The sequence below is a fragment of the Leptopilina boulardi genome, unplaced genomic scaffold (assembly GCF_019393585.1).
Source record: "Leptopilina boulardi isolate dan_hultmark-lab unplaced genomic scaffold, ZJU_Lbou_2.1 LbouV2_167, whole genome shotgun sequence".
NCBI lineage: Eukaryota > Metazoa > Arthropoda > Insecta > Hymenoptera > Figitidae > Leptopilina > Leptopilina boulardi.
In genome coordinates this window covers 37899-50330 of record NW_026137715.1, presented here as the reverse complement: position 1 = coordinate 50330, position 12432 = coordinate 37899, and the positions used below count along the sequence as shown (strand labels likewise).

Here is a 12432-nt window from a genome sequence, read left to right as displayed (position 1 = left end):
TTAGGCCACTGTAATGGTCGATGCTGTTTCAGTGGTTGACTTGCGAAACAATTGAGGATTTGAAATTCGTCTCAAATTGTTAGGTTTCTGTACACACTCTCCTGCTATGCAGTACTGAATAATAAAATTATAAACAATCAATTAATATATATATATATATATATATATATACTGATGCAAATATTGAGAATCATTGAATTTGATTTATGATATTTTACAGAACAAATTAACACATAATTTTAATTACCCTTCCTTCACCACAATAAGATCCCTCCGCAGGTGGGATACGATCTGTAGGAATATTATACTCGAAACGATAAAGCTTATCATTCCAATCGAAGTCCATGACACAGTGTAGCTCTAAACAAGTTGTTTTACTCTAAAAATGAACAATAGTAATAACAAAATATAGCCAATGATAACGACAGTACTAAGTGCTATATGTTAATGTTAAAAGAACTTACTTTAACATTCTGATAGTATCCTCGGTTTAAGCATTGCTCGTCTAAAGTAATAAATTCACCAGGTAACATTCTTGGTACTTGATTATTATTTTCATATTCTGCAGGATTATTCTGAACGCATTTTGCAAAATCTTGACTAATGAAAAATAAAATTTATTAATTTATACAAAAAAAAATATTCAAAAAACTAATGATGATGAAAATTTCAAAATATTCAATTATTTTTTCCATATTTCCAGTACTAACAATAAAAAAAAATAAGAACAGAAGAGAAACTAACGTTTTACTAAATCTTAGAATTAAACAATTAATATTTATGGTAACTGAAATTTATCAACTCCAGATATTACCATATAGTTAAATGTTCTTTATACAAAGTGTAAATGTTCTAAATTTTACACGTACCTTAAAACATTACGAATAGCTTCTTTCGAACATGAGGAAAATAAAAGTTTGTTTTTATCAGAACGATTAGAACTCATGATGTAGCCGTCTTTCTTAGGACAATCTTTCTCTTCATTATTTGCACCAAAGCTAATGAAAAAATGTTTACATACATTATTTTTTTAAACTAATATATATATATATATATATATATATATTAAATTTTATAAATTAATAAAAAATATTTTACCCTGTATATTAGTAAAAAATAAGTAAACATAGTTTGCGATACTTACATATGAGCCAATTTTTGAGCAGCATTAATAATTCCTCCATAAAAATTGTTATTTTTAATTACAGCGGAACCAACGTATTTATTAGACTGATTCTTGCACACTCCAGCATTATATGACATACCTTTAAGAAATCATTATTGTAGTTTACAATTTAATTTACAAGTAATGCAAAAGAAAAATATGTGATTTAAACTTACCAGTTGATTCCCGACTGGTGTTTAATTTTATTAAAGTCTGTTCAGTCATCAACATAGCTATATCATAATCTCTAATTGGTCGAAAAAATTGATTCTCATATAAAAATGAAGAAAATTTTGTTAAAGTGTCGGGTCTTCTTACAGAAGTTGTGGACAAATAGTCATTTGCTTCAAAAGCGAATTCTAGTATATCCTTTAATACAAAAATAATTTCAATTAATTATAGAAAAAATTTCCACTACAATATTTCAATCAAATATTTTCTATTTCAAGCAATTAAATTGTAATAATTTTGGTATTTAAAACAAATATACCATTTAATTCAAATGAATATATTAATTATATTAAAAATAAATATTCGTGTAATTGATTTAAATAAATATTATTTTTCAATGTATTTAACTTACTTTAATTATTACTATGTTTTTAATATAGAGACGAATTTTTGGATCTTCAAATTGTCTGTATAATAAATCAACTCCATTCCAGAAACTCAAAGTATATAGTACTGTTTTCATCACGTCTTTCTCAAATCTCCTGTAATTAGAATTAAAAATTATTTAATAATTGTCTAGAATATTAAAGTGAAATAAAGTAATTTATATTTAATAAAATAGCAATTTTTATAAGCAGGAACAAAGTAAATAGAATAAAGTTATTGTAACTTACATAAAAATTACATCATCAACGTAAACTATAATTTCCGGATATACTATTTTTGGAGTTTCTTCAACTTCTCTTCGGGACACACTTTTAATTTTCATAAATTCATCTTCCATCAGCTTAGGTGCTTGAAGTTCTAAAAAAAATTAGACGTAAATTATAAATAATACTATTGTATTGTTAACTTTATTAATTATAATTTTTTAATAAAATTTATAGTTTCGGATAAAAATAGCTCTGCTATCGAATAATGTTAAAAACTGAAGATTTTACTTTTTACCTAACTTTAAAGGATTAAAAATTATTATTTACTATTACTTTAATTCTTTATATTTAAACACATCCAATTTTAGTTTATTTGTTTAATATTTAAATAAAATACTTACTGGAAGCATTATTAATTTTATGTTTATAAATTACATGTTCATCAGTATTTATGAAACCTTCGGCATCACTTTCAAAGGTTGCATTATTTTTTTTCAACAAATCACGACGTTTACGAAGATGATTGGACAATGGTTCAATCACATAATTGTTGTCAATGATTCCATGCTGTTAAAAATTAAAATTTCATTTAGAATTTAAAATATTGTAAGCATTTAATATGAAAAAATTTATCCCACAATATAAAATAAGTTTATACTTACAAATTCAGATATTCCACGTTTATTCTTAAAGTGTGTAACAGATGAACCAGTTTCTTCATCAGGAAAAAATTGATAGTTGATATTTTGCATAACCTATAATCATAATAGTTTTATTGCATTTTTTAAAAAAAATTTCTAATTGTTTTTAAATATATAGATTTTTAAAATGTAAAAAAAAAGAAAACTCAAAATGAACTCTCAAAATCTAAATTAGTAAAAATGTTTACTAATTTAAATACTTTTTAATACTTTTTACTTTTTGCTTTAGAATTAGTTAAATTTTACTAATTTTTAGTAAAAGTAAATAATTAGTAAAATTTTACTAATTCAAAAGCAAAAAGTGAGTCACTAATTCAAATTAGTAAACTTTTTTACTAATTTAGATTTAGAGAGAAAAATATCTTTTTGTCGCATATTTAAGAATATTTTGCATGTATTTTATTTTTAAAGTTCGAATAAAATATAATCTTAAAATCAGAAAGACTTTATAAATTAAAAACTATATTTCTTAACTTGAAAACTATTTCTTAATTCAAGAATTATTTTTTGAATTTTAAAATTTTTTTCTTATTTTAATAGTGGTATATTCTTACTGTAAGAATAAAATGCATGGGAAACATTTTTTTAAATGTACGCCAAGAAGCATTTCCTAAATTTAAAATTACATTTTTTTCTATGAACTAGAGTATAATTATACCCAACTTATTGGAACTCTTCACAAGGAACTGGCACATAATGCAATAGTTGAAAAAATTTTTGTTTTTTTAATTCTGAATTTTAATGACGATTTTTGGAAAAGAAAAACAATTTTATGGGTATAATTACCTCGATTGACGGTACACAATTCACAGTTTTTTGAGTATCTCAAATTGAGATCGTAAAGTGTATCAAATTGATGATAATACAACGTTTTGATACTGTTTATGGTCTCAATTTGAGAGCCTCAGAAAACTGTGAAGAAATATTAATATTTTTGAATTGCTCTTTTTTAAATTACTATTTCTTTGCAATTAAGAATATATAATAATGTAAATAGAGAATTTATCGTATATCTTCATAATGTTAATACATACATTTGGTATTTCTACAAAATTAACGGATGTCCAATCAACATTTTCAGTGGCAGTATAAACTTTCGTTTCTGTGCCTGCAAGTAAACTATCAAACTATCAAAGTAAACTATTAGATGCGAGTGCTTTTGTATAACTGACCTTGATATATACTTCAATATTTAATTTTTAATAATATATATGAGGCATTTCATGGAAAATTTTTATTTAAAATTGTTTTTTTCACGAAACATTTTTTTCAAAATCTAGAAAATAGATTATGATTTTTTAAAATTTAACATCATCAAAGGCAATGTACTTTTGAAACACTGTCTATTGTATCAATAAATAAAAAATTATGTTGTATATAAAATTTATTTTCTTTTTCTCAAATTTTTCAAATATCTACTCAAAACTAATGTAACTCTAACGGAAGCATCAAAAAATGTTAACTTTAATTTCAACTTTTTTGTTGCTTCCGTTATAATTACATTATTTTTTAGTACATATTTAAAAAAAAATTTGAGAAAAAGAGAATAAATTTTATATATAACATAATTTTTTATTTATTTGTACAATAGATTAAAAAAAAAAAATATTTCAAAAATACACTGCCTTTGATGAGGTAAAATTTAAAAAAAATCATAACTTCCTTCATTTTTATCAAATAAAAAAATTAGGCAAGTGTACCAATTACGGCGAGTGCATCAATTACGGCTCGTTCATAAAAAAATAACTATTATTACTATTATATTTATTATAAAAACGGTTGCAAAATGATTTAAAAAAATTATTTTAACCATTTTTTGATACAATTACTTATATATGAAGATGCACATTTAATCAATTATTGATTTAATTATTTGAGAGCAAATTTTTTCCCTCGCCGTAATTGAAACTTTTTTAAGATTAGCTCCAATTAAAGGTGGGCAAAGTATCATCAAAATACACGTAATTTTGATCACCATAATTGATACACCAAAACTGATACAAAAGCTCCGTAATAGAAAATTACGGTATTACAGTTTTAATTTCTCATATTTTTTTAAATAATCGATTTTTATAAAGTTAAAATTTTTGTTAATATTTAAATAACATAAGCTTTTAATTTAATAAGTTTTAAATTAACTTTATTTAATAGAAATGTCGAATTTTCTATTTCAAAGGTATGTTTTTATGCGAATCGCGCCGTAATTAGTACATTTACCCTATGTATTTTCTTATTTTTCATATAGATTTCGAAAAAAAAGATATCGGGCAAAACAAAATTTAGTTTCCACGTAGGATTCAAATTCTCGCCTAGCATTCATTCTATATCTATATATATATATATATATATATATATATATATATATATATATATGCATTCAAAAAGAGCGGCTTCACTCCAACGAAATGACGCTTTCATTTCCTCCCGTCTCAGAATTTTATAGCGAGCGAAAAATAAAAAAGCATCAGCTACTGGGTAAAATTATTAAAATACGCTGACTCGCAAACCGTGAGAGTAAGGGAGAGAAAGAGAGTGAGAGAGAGAGAGAGAGAGAGAGAGAGAGAGAGAGTCAAAGAAGAGTGAAGAGTATCCAAGTGAGAGACAAACAGAAGAAGAGGAAAAAATGAATATAAGGAGAAATGAAGGCAGAGGCCGGAATTTAAGAAATTGATGAAAAGAAATTTGAAAATTGACAAGATTATGAGATATACGGCCAAAAAAAAAATCTTTATGAATAACTAATCAAATTTTGGCAGTTTATTTATATATGAAATATATAAGAAAATTTTCCAAATGAATAATCAAAGCGTATTCTCTCTCTCTCTCTCTCTCTCTCTCTCTCTCTCTCTCTCTCTCTCTCTCTCTCTCTCTCTCTCTCTCTCTCTCTCTCTCTCTCTCTCTCTCTCTCTCTCTCTCTCTCTCTCATTATTTTTTTCCCATAAAAAATTTTCTTTTGATTCCGTCGAAAAAAAATATTACATAAAATTGAAACATAATTTTCTCAGGAACAAAATCTCTTTTTTCTGATCCTATATATATACATATATATATATATATATATACATATTCACATTGAAAATTCTTATTATCCAACCAGTGTGCAAACATGGTAAGTGTCGTTAAGCGGAATTACATTTGGCTTGGATGCAATATAATCCCGAACAATCTCGCACTGTGCGCGCCTTTACGAACGCTATTCGTCTCTCTCTCTCTCTCCCTTCAAAAATCTCTTTTGTGGTCTCTTTGCGTGCGACTGTTTGGAAACGATAATGGGATTATTACCCGTAATGGAATATAATGACAGAACAGCATATACTATATAGCGCTATAAACACAAATGTCTCAGAAATTCAGATTCTTGACGCATGTGACAAAAATTAATTTTACACTTCAATTCCTTGAAAGGAGGTTAATTGTAAATTTCACGAAAATTCATAATTTATAACAAAAAATTCATATAATTTTGATTTTTAATGTCTCTAATTTTGTGATTTTTATTTTTAGTCAGAGAATGTCTTTGGTTTTACTACAAACATCGTGTGTCTTATTCGTATATCTTACTTCATGTCTTAGGTCATATGTCTCAGGTCCAGGTATATGTCTTAGATCAAATGTCTTAGGTCTAGACATATGTCTTAGATTAAATATCTTAGGTCATATATCTTACGTCACATGTCTTGGGTCTAGACAAATGTCATAGGTCAAATGTCTTAGATTAAATGTCTTAAATTTTATGTCTTAGGTCAAATGTCTTAGATTACATGTCTTAAATTTTATGTCTTAGGTCAAATGTCTTAAGTCATATGTCTTAGGTGAAATGTCTTAAATTACACATCTTAGGTCATATGTCTTAGATCCAGACATATGTCTTAGGTCATATGTCTTAGGTCCAAACATATGTATTACGTCTTATGTCTTGTCTTAAGTTTAATGTCATGTCTAATACTTAATGTCTCACGTCTTATGCCTAATGTCATACTTTCTATGTCTTGTGCTTAATATCTTCAAATTAACACTGTTTATGTCTTCTACCTAATGTCCTACTTCTTGTCTTACAATCATTGTCTTAAATTTAACATCTAATAAATATTTTGCAAATCTAGTTTCAATGCACGATTCAATGTGAAATTCCAATTGTGTTTTCACCTAAAACACAATTAGCCTCCTTTATTATTATTATACCGTATATATCTTTACATTTCTCTTCGTCTATTTCTTTTCTTTCTTCTTTCTTTTTATCAAAAATAGCACGTGTTTCGTTGTTCCGTTACGAATTTTCAAGATCACACATTCTGGTAACGTTGTCTCGTAACTTAAAGTCCACACTGTTCCCGGAATACAAAGACGATAATCGCGCGCGCAGAAACCTGCTCGAGATTTACGCGCTGATTGCAAATTCACATACTTAGGACTTCGAAATATTTTTTTTTTCTTTTCTTTCCTTTTTTCATTTCTTTTCTTTCCATTTTTAACACGGAAAAAGATCATATTTCGTAAACTCTTTATAAGAACATCTCGCGTGTCGTATAACGACGAAATAAAATTAACTTGTCTTCTTTATAAATAAAAAAATACATATATATACAATGGCCAGTATGAATTATGTCGTCTTTGAGAATATTTATCGAATAATATAAATTTGTGTGTATGGCAAATGTTTTTTTTTTTTTAAAAAAAAGCGAAAGATGTGTCACACCAATTTATGATTTCGAAACATGCAAATTTTTCATAATATGAAAAGTATATTATATTTATTATTTAAATATATTATTTATTTTTTCAAATAATTTATTTTTTGAAAAACATAAATTATATTATGTTTCGTATTTTTTAAAAATCCTGTCTGAGCATAATTATTTTTTATAAATAGAAATACATAAATTTCAATAATAAATATAACACTTATTAAATAAATAAATAAATAAATAATTTAATAAGATCAAAAATATCAGATTTTCCAAAGGGAGAAGTTTGAGAACATTGATGCTAATGAGATTGGTCAGAAGTAGATTGCTCGTAGAATGATTTGCATAAAAAGAAGGGAGGTTTGAGGAAGCCACTCTTGGTCTGTTACAGAAACTCGCATATAATATGCATACACGGAAGCTTTTTTGATAGCACTTCGCCTATATTCTTCAAGTAGGGTGTGTGTATATATATATATATGTATGTGTGGCTGGTCATTAGTTCCTCGTTTCGAATATAAACCACTCTCCGCCTCTGCTCGTCAACAGGTATTACGTCATTCGTTTCTTTTCTTCCTTCAACGACGACGATGCAATGCCCTGGCCATATGCAAATAACGAGCCTCGTAAGTTAGCGTACCCGCCATTATCATTCCCGGCAGTAGTCTATATAGTAGACTGCATAAAATTACGATTATTATCGCTATTCCGGCCTCTCTGCAATTTTCTGAACGCGTCAAACTGTATTTTTAACGAAAGAGTGAACGATTTTTTTTAATTTCCTCTATTTCTCTCTTTTTTTTAATAATTGTTAATTTGCGCAAAAAAGAAAAAAAGTTCATTAAAATACAGTAAAATCATGCCCATTATGATTAGTCCCTCCCCTTAGCCCCGCCCAATATTAATTTGTACCGTCCCTTGTACGTTAGCCCCTCCTTTAGCTGAACCCAATATACTTAGCCCCTCCCTTTACTCCGCCCAATATCAATTTGATTCCTCCCCTTACTGTTTAGCCACTCCTTTTTCCGTCAAATATTAATTTTATCCCACCCTTTATTAATTATACCCTCCCTTTGCTCCGCCCAATGTCAACTTGGTCACGCCCCTTATAGAATAGTTCCTCCTTTAGCCCCTTTCCTAGTTCATTAGGTCCTCTCTTTGCTCCTCCTTCAACTTGGTCACGCCCCTTATAGAATTGCTCCTCCTTTAGCCCCACCCAATATTAATTTGATCCCTCCTCTTGTATATTAGCCACTCCTTTAACTCCACCTTACTAGTAAACTCCTCCTTTTGCTCCGCCCAATGGTAACTTAATCCTGCCCCTTATATAATATCACCTTTCTTAGTCCCGCCCAATATATATTTGATCACTCTCCTTTAAAAATAACTCCTTCCTTATCCCCACCCAGAATTAATTTGATTCCGCCTCTTTTATATTAGCCCCTTCCTTGGTACCACCTCTTATTTATAAGCTACTCCTCATTTTTTTTCTGTAGGAATTGCAATAATTTCTAATTTTTCATTCGTAAATTAGATTAAAAATATGATAATAATTTTTTTTTATTGGAATTTCAAATTTTTTTTAAATTTCTCTTTAGCCTCTTACGTGGTCGATTTCGGCCCACATTTTCCTCTTTCTCTCTCTTTCTCTACTCCCTCTTTCAATTATTCTTATTCTTTTTATACGTCTTAAGAGAGAGAAAAAAGGAAGAAATTCGTTTCCAATTCTAAAACCAGTTTCTTTACTTCAACTTGATAATAATTTAAAATAAGTGGTTTCCAAATGTAAGTTTCTTTTCAAAGATTTGCTCCCATAAAAGGAATCTCATTTCACGAAATTTGGAAGGTGTGGTAGAGAGCTAAACTCAAATACCTACCGTCGTGCGGCATAATAATAAACATAAATAGTTTCGATAAAGGAATTTCTATTTCCTGCGCGCCACGTTCAAAGAGCACAAACACAAATTTTCACTTAATCGACAAGGACCAAATATCCCTTCGTTTATCAGAAATGATATGCAGAAAAAAGAATAAAAAAAATATTTCTTGCAGTTTTTTTAAAAAAAAATGTAAAATAATTTAGTGAAATTATATTTTTATTTAATAAAATTGAAGATTATTTAGTATTTTTTTTTAGTTTGAATATGTAAATAATAAAATGTCATTGATTTTCTTGATATGTCAGATGATTTTCGCAATGTCTGAGCCATGAAGATCAGATGAACGAGAAAGATATCGAAACGCGATGTGATTCAGGTTTTAGTTTAGAAAATAAGGTGGAGAATGATACTAAGATAAATTGCATGTCAGGCCTAGGTACTTGCGTTTTTCCCCAGTTGAATTGCACTCGACGTCGTTCTAGCGCGATTTTCAGGTTCATTCCCTTGAGAAAACGCAGAGAGAAGAGTAGTAGTTCCTTACTCTTTTACAGAAACGCAAGGAGACAAGTAATTTCTCCAAGAAATAAAATCTAAGAAATGAAAAATCAGCAAAAAAAAAAAAATTATATACAATGAAATTTGATTCATCAATTTTTTTTTTCATTCTCATCGTCGAATAATTATCTCAATTCAATTTGACTAGACTCATTATTCGTCTCCTTTTTCAGAATCGTGAAAAAAAGAGAAAAAATATTTCCGAAAATTTGAATTTTCAATAAATAAAAAATAAAATAATTTCAAATTCCGAGAATATGATGAAAATTATTCTTTACTTGAGTTTCTAATTTTTTTTTTTTTTTTTTTTGATTCCGTGAAATTACCGGATCAGATGGAAATCGATGCTCTCCAAAGCGGGTTTTCGCGTGGTATCCACATCTTGGTGTGCGGTGGTATTACTTGAGAATCCCGAGTTTCAAGCCCTCTTTATGACTCGAAGGCACAACTTCCGAAACTTTAGGAAGGAAACGGTGTGGCTGTGTTTACATGAAACACTCGATTCTCAAGTTGCCGCGTAGAATAGAGTCAACAAGTTTATACCCCCAGACTACATAGGAATCAAATTCCATGGGAGCAAACTTTGTATATCCGTAAACAGAAAATAAGTTCGAATATTATTTTCAAAGTTTCACTCTATTATTGTTTATTGATGACAAGTTAGACATTACTGAGAGAGAGAGAGAGAGAGAGAGAGAGAGAGAGAGAGAGAGAGAGAGAGAGAGAGAGAGAGAGAGAGAGAGAGAGAGAGAGAGAGAGAGAGAGAGAGAGAGAGAGAGAGAGAGAGAGAGAGAGAGAGAGAGAGAGAGAGAGAGAGAGAGAGAGAGAGAGAGAGAGAGAGAGAGAGAGAGAGAGAGAGAGAGAGAGAGAGAGAGAGAGAGAGAGAGAGAGAGAGAGAGAGAGAGAGAGAGAGAGAGAGAGAGAGAGAGAGAGAGAGAGAGAGAGAGAGAGAGAGAGAGAGAGAGAGAGAGATCACCAACATCTAAAGTTGTTAATCATTTTTTTATTCTGACAATTAGTAGTAAGGTAAGCAAATTATGTCTTAAGTTATAAAATATTTATCATTTCTTTATAAACGATAAATATTTATATTGAATATAATATAGATTCGCCCTTTTCACCCTTTGACTCCGCCTATTATTAATATGGAACGCCCCTTCAAAACTTGCCCCTCCCTTTGCTCAGCCTAATATTAACTTTATCCCGCCCTCTAATAATTCTGGCCCCACCCCTTTTTCTAAAATTATTGATATGAAGCGCCAATTCGATACTTGCCCCTCTCTTTGCTCCGCCTTATATTACGTTTGGCCCGCCCCAAATAACTATAGCCCTTTTCGACACGCCCAATATTAATTTGATCACGCCCCTATCATTTTCTTTGCTCTTCCTACTTTTAATTTGGCCCCGCCCCTAATGTAAATTATCCTTACTTTTACCACGCCTACTCTTAATATGGTCCCTCCTCTAATAAACCTTGCTCCTCCCTTTACTGTGTCCAATACTAATTTAGTCCCAACCCTAATAATCCTAGCTCCTCCCTTGGTACCGCCCCTATAAAAAAAAATGCAAAATATAATGGGATTTAAAGAGGTAGAGAAAGAGTTTAAAATTGACTAATAATAGATATGGATTAAATTAAGAAATAAAAATTGATTTTAGAGCCCACGATAAATTTGTCGAAAGTTTTATTAACTGATAAGACAGATTATTAAATTTTTTTTTGATTAAATTTCCATTTCCATTTAAAATATATGACTTTGATAAAAATTTGAATTTTTGAACTTATTCAACAGGTTTAATTTTATTTTTAATGCCACACGCATAACGTTTCTAAAGTTTCTCAAGTTAATTCTCATGGTTTTTAAGCATTGTTCATTGTAAGTTTGAAAAGTTGTCAAGTATTCTAAATGCAAAGAGAGTGATGAGAGTAAAGGTAGGTAGGTGGGTGGCTTGGGTGGGGAAATGGGAATGAGTCCCAGACTAAAAGAGAGAGAGAGAGAAAATCACAAAGCCAGCCGCCAAACGTTTCACAATTTAGTGTGGACTTGGGAGTGAAAGGAGTGCTCGACTCTCGAGGCTGAATCGTCCCGAGGAGCAATCTTGCAACAGGAATTGCTCAGCAAATAACTCGCTTCTCCTTTCCTCCCTCTCTCTCCTCACTCTATTCCGTGGTACAGTTGGCCATTCTATCCCTCTTCTTTTTCCACTCGTCCTCTCTTCTCTCTGTCTTCAGAAGCGCTTTGATGCAAGATCGGCAAACACGAAAGCGTTGAAGGTAATTTCCTAGCAAATTCCATTAAAAGCCACCATCCGGTGACAATAGATGCCAAAACTAAAATGATGGGACTTTTTAAAGTAGAAACGCATTATGTTTGTTTAAAAGAAAAAAAAAATTCTAAAGAATTTTATAATTACTTAATTTTAAATATTATAGTTTTATGTGTTATTTTTCATCAATAGAAGAGGTGTGTGTTTTTTTTTAATTTTTTTTTATTACCTTTTCAAATTTGTTTCATTGCGTGAAGAATTGCACTCCAAAACCTGTATGAACGAAATGGTTATTGTTTTTTTTGTTAGACGTTAAAACGTTCTAAAGTCGTTAACACCTGCTCGTACTCGGTG

At 29.5% G+C, this 12432-nt stretch overlaps 1 protein-coding gene across 1 annotated transcript; it reads right to left on the bottom strand.

Annotated features, from left to right (window-relative positions):
* Window positions 1-2744, bottom strand: LOC127277425 (zinc metalloproteinase/disintegrin-like; the record flags this gene model as incomplete). Its single annotated transcript, XM_051298527.1, has 10 exons — window positions 1-114; window positions 248-379; window positions 465-600; window positions 870-998; window positions 1145-1265; window positions 1342-1534; window positions 1749-1878; window positions 2011-2140; window positions 2448-2556; window positions 2652-2744. Coding segments are annotated over 10 exons (1287 nt in total), but the record flags the coding sequence as incomplete, so codon positions are not given.
* Window positions 2745-12432: the final 9688 nt, after the last annotated feature.